Raw genomic sequence first — 17,736 nt, 5'->3', positions numbered from 1 at the left:
CTTATTATTTGTAATCTCTGGGAATAAAATCTCACTTTGAGTTACAGTTCAACCAAGGGATGGGAGCTGCATGGTTCAGCACAGTCACTTCAAGAATAAAAGCAGCCAACCCAAACATTGCCCAAGACCCTCTGACGTGGATGGCAGTGGCTGGTGTCCACTGAGGAGATGAGGTGGCCTTGGAAGGGGTGAAAGCAGAGAACAGCAGTGACCATCCACAGCATTGTGGTCCCTTTAAATCTTCTCCTCCACTTGGCAGCTCCAATTTTTCCGTGTTGCTATAGCAAATCTCCATGGCAATGACCCTAATCGGGGAAGGGGGGATGCAGGGGGACGCATGCTCAGAGTGAATGCTGGAGTCTCGCCTGCTCGTTTCAGCTGCTCCACGGGTGAAGAGAAAGCTCAGGTACTGGGCAAACTGCTCCTTTGGGAGTATTGCAGCCCACAGTATGTCATCACCGTGATGCATGAGTGTGGCCTTGTGTGTACCTGCGGGTCTTTGCGTATCACAGTTCATCTCCTTCTCTGCAGGGAGCAAACTACTGATTTTCACTCTTTCTCCTCATTCCAGGCTGGGAAGAGAGCTCGAATTACTGACACGAGCGATGGCGTTGCCTTCTGCCTGGAGTGCGATGCGTTTGGTGATCCCCTTCATCTCGGTGCTGGGCCTGCTAAGCGTGAGGCTTGTGGGGGCCAGCCAGGACTCGGGGAGTGTCATTCCTGCTGAAAGTACGTACTGCCGTGCTGCTCTCATTGCTGCACGTGTCCTGCTTTGCGCCCTCCTCTTACCCCTGCAGCCACACACACATACCTTGCTGACTGGCTCATGGACACCTTGGAGCTGGGAGCTCTTGGCTTTGGATCACAGCTCCGTATTAATTTCTTCTATCATTCTGAGCGTGTCTCTAGTTTAACTTCCTCAGCTCTAAAATGAGGAAATAGTTGGAAGTCACTGGGGAATGGAGGCAGTGTTCGCAGGGTGTTTTGGTCAGGAAGTTTGAAGCAGCTGCTCGCTGAAAGCTTAAAATCCCTCTGGGAATTCTTTTGTTTTTAAAAATGGGGAATGCAATTGCATGTAGTTTTGTGGCAAGTGGTCAGTACTGTCTGCTCAAGGAGAATACCATGCTTAAGAATAAATCCTATGTGATTTCTGTGTGTCTGTGATAGCAGAGGTGAGTCAACACATCTTGGAGGAGGTGTGCAATGGTTCCTTGTTCCTCTTGTGTAGCAGAAACTCCCATTTTATCTGCAGAACGAACGCTTGGCCACTGTCTTCAAATCAGATCTAAACTTCCTGATATCCTGTGACTAAGTCCCCCGAGGAGTCCTTGAGAAAGATTCCTTGTCTTGTTTTGCTTTTGCATGTGAGAATGAGGAAAGGAGGGCACTCAGTGTTTCTGCAGAGACACGCTGCCCTGCCCTGAATCGCAGAGGCTGGCAGCATTGCTGTGAATGCACAAATGGTGTTTCTGTCTGAGGCCAGGCCAGGAGGAAGGCTCCTGACTCATCATGAATTATAAATGTTGCTGCTGCAGGAACAGTGTTTTAAAGCAACAAGGAGCTTGCAGTGCTCCTCATCAGCCAGTGGCTGAGGAAATGCTGCACAGTTGCTCAGTGCTGCAGTTACCGTCCTTTGCCCATCAGTGCCAGCTGTTCTCAAAGCCTGGAAATGCTCCTAGACACATAAAATGAGACACAGTGCTTGGAATTCAGGACACTGGGCCAGACAGAGCTTTGATGTGATCTAGTACAGACATTCCTGAATCTTTCCCTGCTTGATGTCAGCTCCACGGGCTATTTCTCACTGAGCTCTGTATCCTCCCGGGTACTGACCCATTTTGGGGACAGCGCTGCTGATGTGCTTAAGCCCACGTTATCTTCTCAGAGCTGCAGAGGTCCTGTGCTGCTGTGTGACGCTGATCTCTGGCCTGGGGTGCCATCTCCTAAGCTCCACTTTGCTTTCTCTTTGCCAGTCAGAGCCAGGCCCAGCTCTCTCTGAATAATGCTGATTAGGAGTGATTAATTAGGTCCTTATACTTTATACATGCTACTTTGCATTTACAAAAACTGTTCAAGTCTGAAGTGGTGTTGATAGTGCTTTCAAGAGTATTTTCTTTAAAGTTCAGAGCAATCCTCCAGAAATTAATTAAGCAGTTTCCCCAAGCTACCGTTGCATTTCCAGTCCAGATTGCCCACTATGAAGGATGAAATGTGGAACTGAAGAAAGAAGCCGGTCAGTCTGGTTGCATGAGCTAAGGTGCAAGAGATACAAAGAGTAAATGCATGTGTATGCGAGGGAAAGTCACAGTGTTTTCAGCTCTGTTTTTTCACCAAGAAGAAGCCAAGAAGCATATTTTAAGCTCTCCTCCCCCACTTCTCCCCAGACACACAAAGGCAGACACAGTCCTCATGCTGACAGGATCCATTTAAAGAATTATAGCTGACTCTTGATAATTCTCATTATGTTAATCCACAAACCTGTTAAGTCTTCCTATGAATGATAGCCTGTTCCCAGCTGTCAGCAAGGAATTAATAGCACTCTGCTGTACTTTGCTATGGTGGGACTTAAGGTTTGGTTCCACGATTGCTTTAAGCTGATGTAAGCCTGTGCTGCTTCTGCCCTTCTCACCATAACTTTCTCCCTTGTCCTCGTTCTGGCCACAGGACTTGTACATTCAAGAGTTGGTCTGGAGAAAAAGTAATCAGCAATTCAGCTGACTGAGCAAGTGCATGGTCTCTGCTGCTGTGAGCAAGGGAAAGTGTGGGAACCTGCAGCTGAGGACAGAAAGCAGAATGTACTTAGATTTGCTCAACCCCCTTGTAAACCAGGCAGAGTTAGTCTGAGGAAATGTTCACGAGCGTCTTAGTGAAAATGTAGTGAGCATGAAGAGAGGATGAGCCCAGTTTAGGTAGGGCAGCTTGCAGGCCAGCTGTTCAGTCTGGAAGGGTGACACCGAGGTGGGGAGTGATGGAGATCAGCAAAGTCAGAAGTGGGGCAAAGATGGGGATTATGTAATAAATGTCTCTTTCACTGCAAAAAAAATTGGAGGCAGAAAGTGACAGCCGTTGAAGTTAACTTCAGAGCCTACAGGATGGACAGTTTGCTCACAGAGTGAGCTGCTGAGCTGTGGGACTCATTGGCACAGCGTGATGCAGACGCTGAAAGTTCCCATGGATTCAAGAAATGACATGTCAAATTAATGTGAGAAAAATGTAGGTCAGTTTGAACAGCTGGGGTGTTTCAGTGTCATAGAATATCCCAAGTTGGAAGAGACTTGCAAGGATCACTGAGTGCAGGCCCTGGTTATACGTGCAATCTGGTGACAGTCACTTCAGGGCAGGCAAGTAGGCCAGGGTAGGCTGCTTTCTGAGAAGAGCCCTGCAATGGGAAGGTGTAGGCCATGGCCCCAAGACAGTGGCAGGTTTGCCAACAGCACACTGAGTATTCAGGCTTCCTCCATGCTCAGAAGTGAGAGCAGTTTGACTGTCTAAATACTGATAACAGGCTGCAGGGAGCTCTGTAGCCACCTCAGCAGTAGCTTTGTACTCATTTCGCTTTGTCAGAGCAGCACAAGTGGCTGCCTGGGGACAAAGATTTTAACATTTCCCCACACACACTGTCAGGGCTCCGTGATCAATGTAAGATTTCTTCTCTCTCCATTCCTCCTGAGTCTCCCTGTGTCTGCAATTTCTTCCTCTGAAAGCACATACTCCATTTATTCTTTTACTAAAGGGCACAAGATCGGTGCAGGGTGAATCCTGGCAGAGCAGAAATGCCCAAGCCCAGCAGTGAGCCAGGAGGTTGTTGGCACATCCCTTCTTCTTCCTCTCCCTGCCTTCCTCCTGCCCTGTCCCTCTACACATTGGCACCAGCTGCAGAGCCAGTGGGACACTTTGCATTACTGGCAGAGAAAAAACAGAGCAGCAGGTGAAGGAAACAAGTACAGATCTGGTGCTGACCCTTGCCAAGCTGTTCTCCTAAGATCTTGCTCTCATAAAAACGGAGCTGGCTGGCTGATTTTTGATCCACTGCAACTGTTATTTGCAGCCAACCTGTGGAGAATTAACCCAGTGTGGGGAGGAACAGGATTTCCATTTCAAAGAGAGAGGATGGGGGCTGAAGGCATTCAGCACCTGGCAGAACAAAGCTTGGGCTGTGTTTGAAATAGGCAAAGCAGCAAAGCACTCTTGTGCTTTTGCTGGTCCTCACTCAAGAAGTGGGCACTCACACATTGCCTGGCCATAGGCAGCCTTAACTTTGCACAGATGCCTCCTGGCATTACGAGGTCTCTGAGTGCTCCCTCTTTGTACTGCTGCATTCCGCATTTCATGCTGTGTCACTGATGTCTTTTTTTTCTATACCTTTTTTTTCCAGGCCGTCCCTGCGTTGACTGCCATGCGTTTGAGTTCATGCAGAGGGCGTTGCAGGACTTAAAGAAGATGGCGTATAACCTAGACACGCGGGTATGTGCTTCTGTAGGAAAAGTTTTCCTTAGCCTTTGTCTCCGAGCTGCCAGGTCTGCCTGTCTGCATACAGCAGACACCACATCTCTGCTGACTCACTTTCGTTCCAGCAAATAGGATTGTACCAAGCGCAGATTATTTGCCACCCGGTTGGAGAGCTTCAGTAGCCTGACTTCTTGCATAACAGGCTAAAGGATTACCCCAGACAATTCATGCATAAAATAAAGAAGAAAAGGAGATGTGTGTAGGAGAAAAGAGTGAGGAAGGAGGTTTATTCTCTGTTTCATAACGTTGCTTCTTAACAGTGGATTCATCACTCTATGGGTGGGAGCAGCTGGTGAATGGAATAGCAATAGGGTGGCAAACAGGGCTGGCAGAGAGGAAAGGTGGACATGTTTATTCCTTTGGTTTGGCTGGTACTGACCCAACTCTGTTTCCTCACGTTTTACACACACATAACTTCACTGAACAGCTTTGAGTCTTTAAAATTCTTGTTCTAAGGGCAAACCTCATGGAGGACTGATCAGTCAGGGACTTCCTACACCACTGCCAATGTGGCCACGGTTAATTTTGGTAATCGATGCTTCTCTCTCAAAGTCTTTTACTTTATAGATGAGTGGTCCCGCAGCTGCTCCTCCTGCCTGTAGGTAGTCATGAGTGATGCCTTGGCGGGGTTTGTGTACCAGTGACAGCTCGCTGGCATTACAGTGCAAACCAATAAGCCTGTGTGACATTAAGATGATTCAGTGATTTCTACTGGGCTCCCAACAATGGGAGCATTCACTCATCCAGGATTGCATTGTGTAACCAAGAAGCAGCGCTTCTTGAGTGTACAACAATAACGCTCGCCATTGCACTAAGCTGATAAGTGAAAGCAGACAAGGAATGTGAGCAAGTCGTCTTTGATGCAAAGGTAGATGTCAGAAGTTTAGGTTGAAAAGAATGAAGTGAAGGAAGGAAAAAGCATCTCTCAAATAGCCTCTGCCTGCAAAGCTTGCACTGTGAGAGCAAGAGGTGAGCAGCAGAGTGGGAGTGGCTGGGGATGGAGGCACTGGGCTGGGGGTCAGGTTGTCTGGGCTCGGCAGAGTAGATCCCTGGGTAGAAGTGCCGGCTATTGCTATGGGAACTGGTTATATTCATTAATTAGGCCTCTGCTGATTTTGTCTGGAAGCATCCTGTAAGGGGAACACCAGCCGAAGAGTTGGTGTTTCACAGAACTTTCTGATCATTTGCTAATAAGAAATCTCCAAGCTTTAGTATTCTCATTTCTTTGGTTGTTTTTTTCTTCCCCCCCCCCCCCCAAGTGCAAATGGGAAATCCATTTATGCTGAATTTAAGCCTGGAAAGGCTTAAGGATTTTTCTTTTCCCCAAGGAACTCTTCAGAGTTAGTCTGCAAACTACTTAAGGGGCTGTAGACCACAGGTTGAAAACTACAACTTTATGCTCAGGAAAACATTCGTATGTTTTCAGAACAAATAGCTCTAAATGATTTGTACAGAAAATGGTTTTTAAGCTTTTGATGGGGATCTAGAGGAACAGCTCCAAATAGAGTTGGTAATAAGGTGACTGCCACCAAGATACTTCAGGTTGACACGAGAGCCACAAGCTCAAGTCCAGATCTGCCCTAAAAAGAGGTGAGTTAGACAAGGTGGTTGGACTGACAGTGGGATTGAGCCCAGTGGAGAAACAGCAGCGTAATGGAGAGCATAATCGGCCCCTTAGCACACTCTATCTGGCACAATTAAATTGTACAGCTCTGAAGGCTTCATCAACAGGAAGCCATCAATCACTGGGAGGGAATTAAGAGCAGCGCAGCTGAAAATGGAATTTTGCTCAGCATTTAGAAAGGACATTTTAATAATATTGACAGCTCTGTCCCTGGAAGTTAACGATGGAAATGGAAACATTTGGGTTACCAAAATACACTCCGTGCCTCTTGATTCTGAATATGCTTATTTTGTGTCACTTTTTCTGGATGGAAGCCGACCCTAATAACTATGATTTCTCACTCAGCAAAGCACCTTGACTACAGCTGTGTAGCAGAATTAGGTCAATTGATTTTACACTCGTACCTTTTTAAAGTGCTTTTTTTACAGTTTCTTCCTTTCTTTCTTTTTCTTTCCTTCTTTCTGTTTCTTTTTCACTCTATTTTTTCCCCACAGACAGAAACCCTCCTCCTGAGAGCAGAGAAGAGAGGCCTGTGCGACTGCTTTCCTGCCATGCACTGAAATGAGCTCTGGGATTAGGCCAATGGACATGTATTATGCATTCATTTTCAAAAGGCTGTTGAAGAAATTACAGGAGGGTACAGAGAAGAAACACCACAAGAAAACAATTTTTATCCAAACAGATACAGCCCCGTTAGCTCATTTTGCCATTAATGTTTTGTCAGTACTTATGTCACAGTGCATTTGCTGCAGTGTCAAAAGAAGGAGAGGCATTAGTGTCTCATGTAAGTGTAAGGGCAGCATCTCACTTTCCTGCTGTTTCATGCCAAAAATCGACCTTAGACTCTCAGGCCAACCCCTCAGCTTATGTAAATTGCCACAGATCTGTCATAGTAAGCAGAGTCAAATTCTTTTATATATTTACGTTACAAGTGCATCCCTAAAGAGAAAATGAAGCTGCTTTGCAGTGATGCCCTGCTGTAAATTTGCAAACAGGCACTTGTGCTTTTATACAGAAATTAGTAGTTGTCAGTGCCTGCCTGGCAGCCCACAGGAGGTATTTGTTCCCAATTGTATCAATAATCCAGTGCACAGCAAACAGTAATCTGTACCCAGCGCTTGTTTCTTCAGAGCCACACAGTAGCTGTGATCTTTTTGGAGGGATTTATTCAGTATCCAAAGCGATCGCTAACGTTTATAATCACATGAATGCTGCCTGGCAATAGAACTGATTGTGTCTGCCAAAATCTTCTGGAGAAGTGTCTTTCATTAAGCAAATCACAGCCTGGGCTGTACCACTCTCACTGGCCAGTAATAGATAGCATTAGAATGCGCTCTGGCAAAGTAACTTGAAAGGCTGCTTGTTCTCAGTAAGGAAAAGCATCCTTCTGCCTTCATTTTAAGTAGGAATTTTGTTGTCCTTTGTAGTATTTCAGAAAAACCCTTTATAGGTCGTCAGGACCCTGCTTGTATAAAAGGGAAAGCATCGTGATGCTGCAACACATTGCCTCTAGAAGCATTACAATCCACTGAAGCACTGGAAACTGGCTGAAGGGAAGCTAGAGAGTCTCATAATGGAGTGGTTTATTTGACAACTCAAACAGCGGGCGTAACACAACTACTTTCAGATGCCAGCCTTAGGTTGCTTTACTCCCACTTCAATTTGAACATAAGCAACGCACAGATCTAGAACTGATTCTTGGCAGGAGGGAGGATTTCAGCATGGAAGCTGTGAGTTTTTCAGCACAGCTCACTTCCTGGGGACAGCAGCATGTCTGTGGTCTTGTATCGCTGTTGTGCATGCTTATTCTGCTGGTACCTTAAAGAACGGGGCAAAGTCCTGTTAGCAAATGCTGGGATGGGGGGGGGGGGGTTGATTTATTTTTGGCTGTGTTTTTATTTAGAAAAGTGATTGCACACAGCTGAGTTTTGATATGAAGCTTATTATGATAGAGGTGGGATGACTGATGGGTGGGTGGCTCCCAAAGGGATCAGGGACACTGCAAGTTTGCAGCTGTGACAGCAGTGATGAGATGTACTCCTCTTTGTCTACGATAATAAAGATTCAAGATGCATTGCATTGTCTGGTGTGCTCTGTTGCTGATTTAACGTAACTGATGTAACCTAAGAGTGCAGACTCCATACTCTGAACTTGGTAGCTGTGGCAAAGCTGCTTTTAATGAGCGAGGTAGTGCTAACTAAAAACTGAGCTAGGTAGCTTTAATTTATTATTGCTCATGAAGTCCATGTGCTAGAAGAAACTGTATTTTACAAAAGGTTTTCGTTGCAGGAGGTCTTAAAGAAGGAAGTCGTAGCACTCAAAGCACCATTTTGCTGTGGATCCAAGATAAAGTCTGTGACCTCTTGAAATCAAGATGTGTCTTTCCTTTCAGCGCTGCTGCAGAAAGCCTTGGGCACAGATCATTGGAACACAATGGAGAGGAAGTGGTAGGCTGTAAACATGCACAGTTACATTCTCTATAGAAAAGAACGGGTATAATTGTGTTAATGTGGTACTTCCTCTGGGTAGGCAAGATGTTGGCTAAACCCTGGTAGCACATCTCCACAGCTTCTTGTGCCTACCCATGGGCAGGACCTCGCACTTCGCCTTGTTGAACTTCATGAGGTTGGCATGGGCCCACCTCTCAAGCCTGTCCAGGTCCTTCTGGATGGCATCCCTTCCCTCTAGTGTGTCAACTGCACCACTCAGCTTGCTGTCATCTGCAGATTTGCTGAGGGTGCACTCAGTCCCACTGTCTGTGTCACCTACAAAGTGTCGTTTTTACTCCCCTAGCAAGACCTCTGGTCAAACCCAATGTGAACAAACTTATATGCTCTCGTTATCTATCAGTAGCTGCATGCTCTGTGTGTAAGCACAGCACTGTCCCTAGTATATGAAAAAGTATTACCATAAATGATGATGTTCATTAATATCTATTATTAAAGCTTCAACTCACTACATCCATTACGACGTTGTCCATGCAGCAGCTCTTAGCAGAAAAGTCTCTGGTGAAGTGTGGACTTTTTGTTCGCTCTGGCTTGTGTGGATGCCTTCTTTGAACTCCATATGTTTCTGTTTATTCTGAAATCATTTTCAGAGCTGTTCTCTCAACACTGTGGCCCAAATTCTTCACTTGCCCACATGGGATTCTTCACAAACTCATTGGAAAGCACAGAAGGTGACTCAGGCCTGTTTGACACTAACGCAGTGCTATGTTTACTCGGTGTATTTGTTCTGATGGAACTGCTGCTTGGATTTCATACAATCCCCCTGCTCTATTTGTGCACAAAGTGTTCCATCATCTGCAGTGTGTGATAGTACAAAAGATAGATGCTATCTGCATCCAGAATGAATGTTTCTTCCTAGCTCTTGATGCAGCAGCTTGCTTGTAGTATTCCATACATTGTAGATGGGAATGGGAATTCAGAAGGCCTTTAGAGGCCAGATGGACCCATGAAGAGTTTGGTAGTTCAAAGAGAATGTCACTAGCAGGGCCAGGCTGTCAGTACAGGGTGCTAATAAGCAGACCTGTCTAATCTGTGAGTACAGAGCTACAAACGTGAAAGAGGAGGAAACTTCACAACCCATGACTTGACTACCCTGAGTGCCACTCTGTGTGACCTTGACAAGGTCCCACTTTGCAGGCCTTAGAATGGCCCATGCAAGGAAGCAGACAAAATGGCCACTGCTGGGCAGAGTCTGAGAGTAGAATACAGAGCGGTCTGCTGTCACCATGCTGAGGAGCTGGCCTTCATAAAGCAGGCAGGAAGTTTGAGCAGAAGGTTGAGGGGTTTTATATGCCTTATTTTGTCAGGCTGCCCCTCTGCTGCCATCTGCCACACAGCAACAACACTTAACAGAATATTGGTGGGAAGGTTCAGCCCTTACTGCCATCCCACCAACATCTGCCCCCGATGTCATGGGTCAACATCACAAAATAGGAGACATTAAGTTCAGAGCAGCCCTTATAAGATATATAATACAGTTCCAGTATATAAATAACAAAGCATTTTAGTTTTTAATGCCTTTTATTAAAACATTTAGGTGTCTGAAACACAAGTTGCTGTGGGGCACCAAAGCTAACTAAGATCACCAGAGAACTTGAACTGTACGAGGAAGGCTTTTGGCTGTGGCCGTTCAAATCCAACTGTCAGCCTCAGACTGGTTACTTTTGATCCTTCTTTTGCAATGTTTGTCTGTTTGGTTATTACATTTTGTCAAGGTTTGGAGTAAATTTGGACCTCTGAGTCTTTCCTGTACCTGCTGGATCTGCCTGCCATGTATGCTCAGCAGTTCAGGCTGAAGTTTCCTATTTGCTAACGATGACTTTATTTCCACGCATGTTAACTTCACACAGTTTCACAGTTACCTGTGAGTCTTTATGACAGTTAAGTTACATTTCACTTCTTCCTGAGTCCCTCAGGGAAATTAAAAACCCAGTTCTGACTAATATCTAACAGAAAGTGAGCAGCCACATCTTTCCCCAGCCTGTCGCTCTCCCATCCATCCATCCGACTTAAAGAGGCTCATTGCTGTGTGAAACCTGTGAGCTGCCTTTCATTGATTTCAGCCTCTTGATCTGTTCTCTGCATCAGATTTCAAGAGGAGTTTAAGCATCCAGGCTGGAAGCCTCTTCTTTGTCACACTTGTTCAAGTCTTCTTACTTCTCCCTTTGGCTACGCTCCATAATGTATTCTTATACATAATGTATCTCTTTCTCCAAAGGCTTCAGTTCCACAGTCCTCCAAAGCCTTGATATTTCCTTGTCAATAAGGTTTAACACACTTTCAACTACAGTATTTTAGTGCATTTTTCTTTTGTTGCTGAAAGTCACTGCTAGAAAACGCCCAAGCTGAATGTGATAACGAAGAATTCTGCCATTAGAAAAGGAAGATTTTCTTTAGTATTATTTTCCACTATTCCAATAATTAGTTTTACAATTAGCAAGCAATTGTACCCTGGTGACAAACTGTTCCTGGGATAGGTGGGAAGAACCCAGTGTTGAAGTACAGAATGTCAGCAATGAGACTAGTGAAGCCCGGGCCTTCAGGACATGAAATAGTCATAATTTATCAGCCATACTGCTTGTAGATGTAACTGCAGTTTCTTAGTGTCTTTGGCTAAGGGTTATAGGAAGGCTGCAGCAGAAGGCAGAAATCGGAAAGATAACACAGTTTACAATTCAGAAGCAAAATTCACCACTACAAAAGATCCCCGTGCATTATTTATAGAGCAGGCTGGCACTACTGCTTTGAAGTCACTCGTATTTTGGCTGCTCTTCTGTGAGTCTGCAGTGAAGTGGCAAACAAGATAACGCAGCAGAGGAAACCATGTGAGAGCCCAGGCAGGACGCCATGTAGAGGGGTAATGTGAATCAAAAGGGATAAACCCCAGATGTGTCTTGTGCACTTCACCGAGAGGTGTCTCTGATGGTTTTCATGTGGTTGGTTAGGGAAAGGCTGTGGAGTTAAGGTGCTGTAGTCACTGCCTGACAGCTGTCAGAAGGACTGAACAGGCCTCTTGGCTCTTGGCTTTGTGTAGGCCGCTGCTGTACTTCAGAGGTTGGAGTTGAATTAGTAGACCAGTCCTTGACACTGCTGAGGCACGCTGACCATAAATGGTACATGGTAGCTCTTCACATCCAGCGGGGTAACTGCAAGGAAAAGTCAATCCTAAAACAGCAGCTTGGCCAGGGTAAAGCAGGGATTTACGTCTGGTCTTAAAGGTCTAGATATATCTCATAAATCCTTTACACAAGAAAGCAAATGTTTCCCTGCCCATGCCATGGCACAACATGGTGTTTAATTCATGCCACACTCCTTGCTCATCAGTATTTCCTGAGGTCAGTACATTTGCATTCTGGCATCTATGTATGTGTTAGGAATATGCTTTATAGTTCATTTGCTGAGAGGTGCACAGCCTTTGGCTCTCTTGCTAGAAGCGTGTACCTGCCATGTACAGTCATTTAATTTGCCCCTGTTTGATTTCTGCACTGAACTCCTGGTACCATTGACATGCAGCAATTACAGAGTTTTCTGCCAATTAGGTATTGGAGATGGGCAGCAGCGAGCTCCCAAGCTGGCACTGAGATGCTCCTGCTGCTCAGCGCACTGCTGGGCTGCCATAGGTGATCACTGAGCTGTTGGCAGTAGCATTTTTCTTCTGCTTGCTGAGGGCTTTTGGGTCAGCCTGCAGCCTCACAAAATCTATTCAAAGTAAAATTAGAACTGAAGTCAAGTTCTTGCATAAGGCTAACACAGAGAGAGAGACTAACACTCTGTCTGTAGCAATTATTAGGAAACAAAAGCGTTCTCTTTGCCTTCAAATCACCATCACAGCTCGCTGGGGAATACAAACTGATGTTCCTTGCTGAGGGCTCACAGATACAGCTTTGAGGCTCATCACAAGCCAACTCATCTTCCAGAGTTTGGAACGCTTGTAGTCCCTGTGTACCCCACTTTCTGATCAGCTGAGTGAAACTCACATCACGTTTTCCTAAATCCTGCCCTGTTTCACCTGCAAGTAATCTGGGCTCAAAGCAATTCTATTGTGGGCAGCAGCTTGGAGGAGGCGGACACCTGATTTCAGCTGATAGCCAAGATGTGCGCCATTCAATAGTAACACAAATCTGCTCAGGTGCAAAACCCACTGCAGAACAGTTGCCCCCTGCCTAGAACAGCATGGGACATTCAGGACTCAACATCAGCTTCTGCAATTAGCACTAGAGTCCTGCACCATCCTACCCGCTCCATAATATTAATGGTGCATATTTCTAGTGCCTTCTGGTGAGTCACAGTTCTATAGAGTCATCTCCTCTCTTTAACTTCTTGGCTCTGTTTCTTTTGCTTTTCCTCTTTTTGTTTCTTTTTGCTGACTTGGTTTTGCCATAGGCTGTGCATGATAGGGGTGGGATGCACGTACTCAGTGCTGTGCCTTTTGGCTTAGGTGGTTCATATTTCTATGAAGAGTATGAGTGTCTCAGTTGTGAGAATTGAAACTTCCAAAAGGGAGAAACAAATATCTCAAAAGCTAATTAACATGCTTTTCTGGCTGATGTATTTTGCTTGTGGTTGAAGCTCTGCTTTAAGTTCCTGCTGTCCTGCTTATCTAGGATTAAAAACAAAACCTTCCAGAGATGACATGTTTCCCTTTGAAGATCCAATGCCAGGTTGGGTGAGGCCCTGGGCAGCCTGATCTGGTGCCTGATTTTGTGGTTGGCAACGCTGCCTGTGGCTGGAGCTTGAAACTGGATGATCTTTGAGGCCCCTTCCCACCCAAGCCATGCTGTAATCCCGTAAATATTAGGTAGCTCTTTCAGCTGGTGGCTAAGAATTGCAATCAAAGCCAAGTAAGCATGCCCATGCACAGTGCTCAGTGCAGCATGGAGCCTTATTCTTCCCAGAATCCAACCCAACAATGAAAAGCAGCTGCTTTGCTTCAGTGGTAGTTCCACGCATCCAGCTTCAGGCAGCTCCAGACATGTAAGATGATTTGGGATCAGCTTCCTAGTGTGAACATCCCTCACTCAGCGATGCCAAGGATCAATTTAGCACGTCTCACAAAGATTGCCTTGGCAATGCTCTGCTGTCACACCAGCACCAAATTTCTCTTTCATTATGTTCAAATCAGTCTAATTAGTTTAGTCAGGCTTCATTTTTTTTTTCAATGCTTGGGGCCTTCTTGAAGTAAGACGCGTTAACTTCATCTTGGTTTGTAGCCCATGGGTTGGTTTGACTGCTTTGTAAACTGAACTCCTACATATTTTTCTTCCCTTATGGCGGTATTCTCTGTCCTCGTCCCTCCTGGAGCCATCTGCCTGCTCAGCCTGTGTGCTGTGTAGGCTAGTTAGAGCTTAACACAGCCCAACTGCGGCACTGCAAGTCCCAAACGTGCACAGAAACACAGAAATCTGGTTTTCAAAGTAAGTTATACAAGCACTTCCTGAGGAAGGTTTGTTTGTAACTTGTTTGTTTTCATTATCAGTCAGTGCTCAGCCTTTATGGCTGTTTGCTGTTGTAGCTTCTTGTAGTGGAGGTTACACTTGAAACTTGTGTTGGCTGGGCCTGCTTACGCCATGTATAGGGAGGGAGCAGCTGAATGTCTGTAAGAATTCACTTTCCCTATTTGCCTTCCTCAAGTCAAGCCCCAGTATGCACCTTCTAATAGCTCTGCTTCCTAGTACAGGTCTTGCATGCCAGAGGGGGTCAGCAGGCATTAGAATCTAAACCCCCAAGTGCTAGTGCACAGTTCCCCTATGCTAAGATAAGCCCCTTTACAAACTCTCACCTTTCTGGTCAGACACAGCCATAATGATGGCCAACTGATGTACTTGGGCAGCTCTTCTGTATAGCCTGGGAAAATTCCATGCCTCCTGTGTCAGCCCTGCACAGCAGGATGCACTTGGTCTGCACCAGGGATCCTTGCCTTCTACCAGTGCAGGCATTAGAAAGCTCAGGTGGAAATGTCAAAGATGTTTAAAATCCTATTTTCTCATGTATTCTGTGTTTCATCATCCTGCCACAGTAACACGCCTGAGGTTTCTCTCAGTGATTTTCTTCTCCATTTCTTTCAATTGTAAATACATTCTGTAGACATTCCCAGACTGAAATGACATTACTGGGACAATGTCTCTGTGCTACAAACCTCACAGCAAAACATGGTCTGATCGAGTGTCGTGCTGAGCCACAGAAGGCTTTTTCCAAGGCAGTGTCACAAGTATTCAGTCAATATTTGCTTCACTTCTGTCTGTCTGCTTGAATATGTGTGAAGACTTCCTACAGCATCCAAATCCACATGTCCAAGCACTCACCAGGACCTGCGGCTTTACAGAAAAGCCCACAGTTGCTTCTCTGACAGCAGCAGCACAAATTGGAGTAGCTTTACTGCACGCCAATTTCCTCTTAGATCTCTTCCCTCAGGGAGCTGAGAGCTTAGGAAATATTTAAGGGGACTGGAAGCTTGCTGGCTGCGTGCTGATGTAGGCCAGGAAATCACTGATGATGCTCCAAAGAATGTCATGTTGAGGTGATGGGCCAAGTTCCTCTAGACCAGGCAGAAAATGATGTTTTGGCAAGAAAAAAAAAGCAGAAGCCCAACCATATGCCTCTACAGAAGGAGGTGTTTGTATTTGTGCTGCGTGTCACACACACACACAGATAGGACCATTTCCAGGACTGGGGATATACTGGATTCTGTTTGGAAGCTGAGATGAGCAGTGAGTGCCTGCAGAGCAGGCAGCTCTCCAGAAGGAGACAATGACTGGCTTCAACATCTCTCGCTGTTTTATTTCCTTAAACAACTTGACTTGTATCACCCTGCACTGTGCTGCCAATTGCTCGTGCTCAGCTCCCTGTTTATATCCAAGGGACTTCTCATTCCCATGAGTGGGATGTCACTGGGCTGGATTTCCTGCCTCTCCTGCTCTGTGTGCAGCTGTGTATATGGGTGATTGAGGTAGTTAAGGTTGATGGATGTTCACAATCAGGTCTGAGGATCTTTCCCCTTCTCTGTTGCTTTTCAGAGCAGAATTTAAGGGCAGTTGGGCTTTGGTTTTACTCTGCTAAGAAAGGAATGTACATAAGCAAGAGTGTGACTTGGTAGCCCCGGTGAAGGAGAAAGGCTTATTTCATAGGTTCTTTTGAGTTGGAAGAGAGCCTTAAATACCTTCCAGTCCAACTCCCCTGCAATGAACAGGGACACCTACAGCTCGGTCAGGGGCTCAGAGCCCTTTCCAGCCTGACTCTAAATGTCAGGGAATGGGCATCCACCACCTCTCTGGGTGCCAGTGTTCTGTATTCGCTGGGACATCGCATGACTGCTTGGTACCCTCCTACCCAGCATGGCTTTTACACAGGAAGTTTGCTTCTGTTGCCAAAGTCAGGCTGGATGGGGCTCTGAGCACCTGATGGAGCTGTGCATGGCCCTGTTCATTGCAGGGGAGTTGGACTAGATGGCCTTTAAAGGTCCCTTCCAACTCAAACGATTTTATGATTCTTTGGAAAAGAAAATACGTGTTTTCAAACAAACGCCCTCCTGCTGCATTGTGGTACTAAGGATCTGTAAGCGAGGTGAGCTAGAATCAGAGAGGAGCCTGCCTCATTGATTTTTATTCTCTAAAGTGAGAGAAAATCAAACCCCAGCCTAGGGCTTACCTAACCATCTGCCATCACTGCTGCAGTTGGAAATGGAATTGGGGCTGTAAGAAATCTGGGCTGGGAAGTGCTGCCCGTGGCAAGCGGTGGCACCAAGTGTGGGCTGTAGGGGCACGTGTGTTTTTGCCACGAGTGGTGCCTGGGTGGCCCTCTTGCCTCTCGTGATACATCAATTACCGTTCGAGTTAGTTAAATAAAAACTCCCCGAGTACTGCTTTGAGGCACTGCCACCTGGTGGCACCGCACAGCCAGTGTCAGTGCTCAGCACCGCTGATGGCCGCAGCTCTGCAGGTACCGAGCGTTGCCACCCAGCGCAATGACTTTACTCACCCCGCACCCGATGTTTCTAAGGACATTTGCTGTCACTCAGTGGGACTTTGCCTTCGTTGCAGCCCTCGGTTTCATCCCTCCATGTGAGGGCATCCCTTGCACAGAGCCCAGCTGCGCCTCCATTACCCACCTCGCAGTGAATTTTTAATCTCGCAGCGATTTCACAGTGATTCAGCTTCATTAGCCCGAGCAGTCAGTCTCCAGTCTGTGCCTTTCATTTCAGTGGAAGTCCTGGGGACGTGATCACTTAGTCAGCACTCCCTGATGCCACCCAAAGTCTTTGCTTCAGACATTTCTGATGAGGCTCGGAGCGTGTTTCCCCCCCCCCGCTCAGATCTATTTTTAATTAGCACTCTGGGCCTTTGCTGTTACAGCCAGGGAAGGTGATCACTGGGGCACAGTCACTTTTGTCCGTGTGTGTGGGTGAATGTCGTTGCTGAGAGCAGAAATGTTGTCCAGGCAACAGCATGTCTGAAAGCAAGGTGGGGGAGCACACAGCCTGCACTTGGGAACAGGTTTGCTGGATGCTCCAGAGCAAGGTGCCAGGACACCAAGCTGGAGTGGCAGCATGTCCTTGGGAAGAGAACAGGTGATGGAAAACTTGCTGTTGTTTGATTATGCTCCAGATTTTGTTGGAAGCACAGTTGTCATTGCCCAAAAAATCTGTGCAAAGCAGTCAGGGGATGGGATGGGGATTGGGGGAGGAAAATGGGATGTAGATGGGATGTTTGTGGGATGTGGGATGGGATGGGATGGGATGATATGGGATGGGATGGTGTGGGATGGGATGGGATGGTGTGGGATGGGATGGGATGGCATGGCATGGCATGGCATGGCATGGCATGGCATGGCATGGCATGGCATGGCATGACATGGCATGACGTGACATGGTGTGACATGGCATGATGTGGCATGGCATGGCATGACATGACATGCACGATCTCCCCTTCTTTTGATTTTCATACCATCAGGGTAATGCAGTGTCCACAACTTGGTAACAGATTTATCCCTCTGACCATGACGCAGCTGCAATGTATCATGGCCAGATCCTGCATGGAGCTGAGCGTCTCTTGAAACCTGCTGAGTGCCTTTGGCCATACCCTTGTCATTAAGAGGAGTCAA

The 17,736-nt window shown here is 46.4% G+C and overlaps 1 protein-coding gene across 1 annotated transcript; it reads left to right on the top strand.

Moving 5' to 3' along the window:
- Nucleotides 1-278: 278 nt before the first annotated feature.
- C4H4orf48 (chromosome 4 C4orf48 homolog) lies at nt 279-8,212 on the top strand. Its single transcript, XM_015862909.2, has 4 exons — nt 279-406; nt 572-729; nt 4,376-4,464; nt 6,628-8,212. Exons 1-4 carry the CDS (start codon nt 351-353, stop codon nt 6,691-6,693), a joined length of 369 nt encoding a protein of 122 aa, XP_015718395.1. The 5' UTR covers nt 279-350; the 3' UTR covers nt 6,694-8,212.
- The last annotated feature ends 9,524 nt before the right edge of the window (nt 8,213-17,736 follow it).

Source organism: Coturnix japonica, chromosome 4 (genome assembly GCF_001577835.2).
Source record: "Coturnix japonica isolate 7356 chromosome 4, Coturnix japonica 2.1, whole genome shotgun sequence".
In the NCBI taxonomy this organism is placed as follows: Eukaryota; Metazoa; Chordata; class Aves; order Galliformes; family Phasianidae; genus Coturnix; species Coturnix japonica.
Note: the sequence above shows the minus strand (reverse complement) of the source record. Positions and strands in the feature narration are given on the sequence as shown.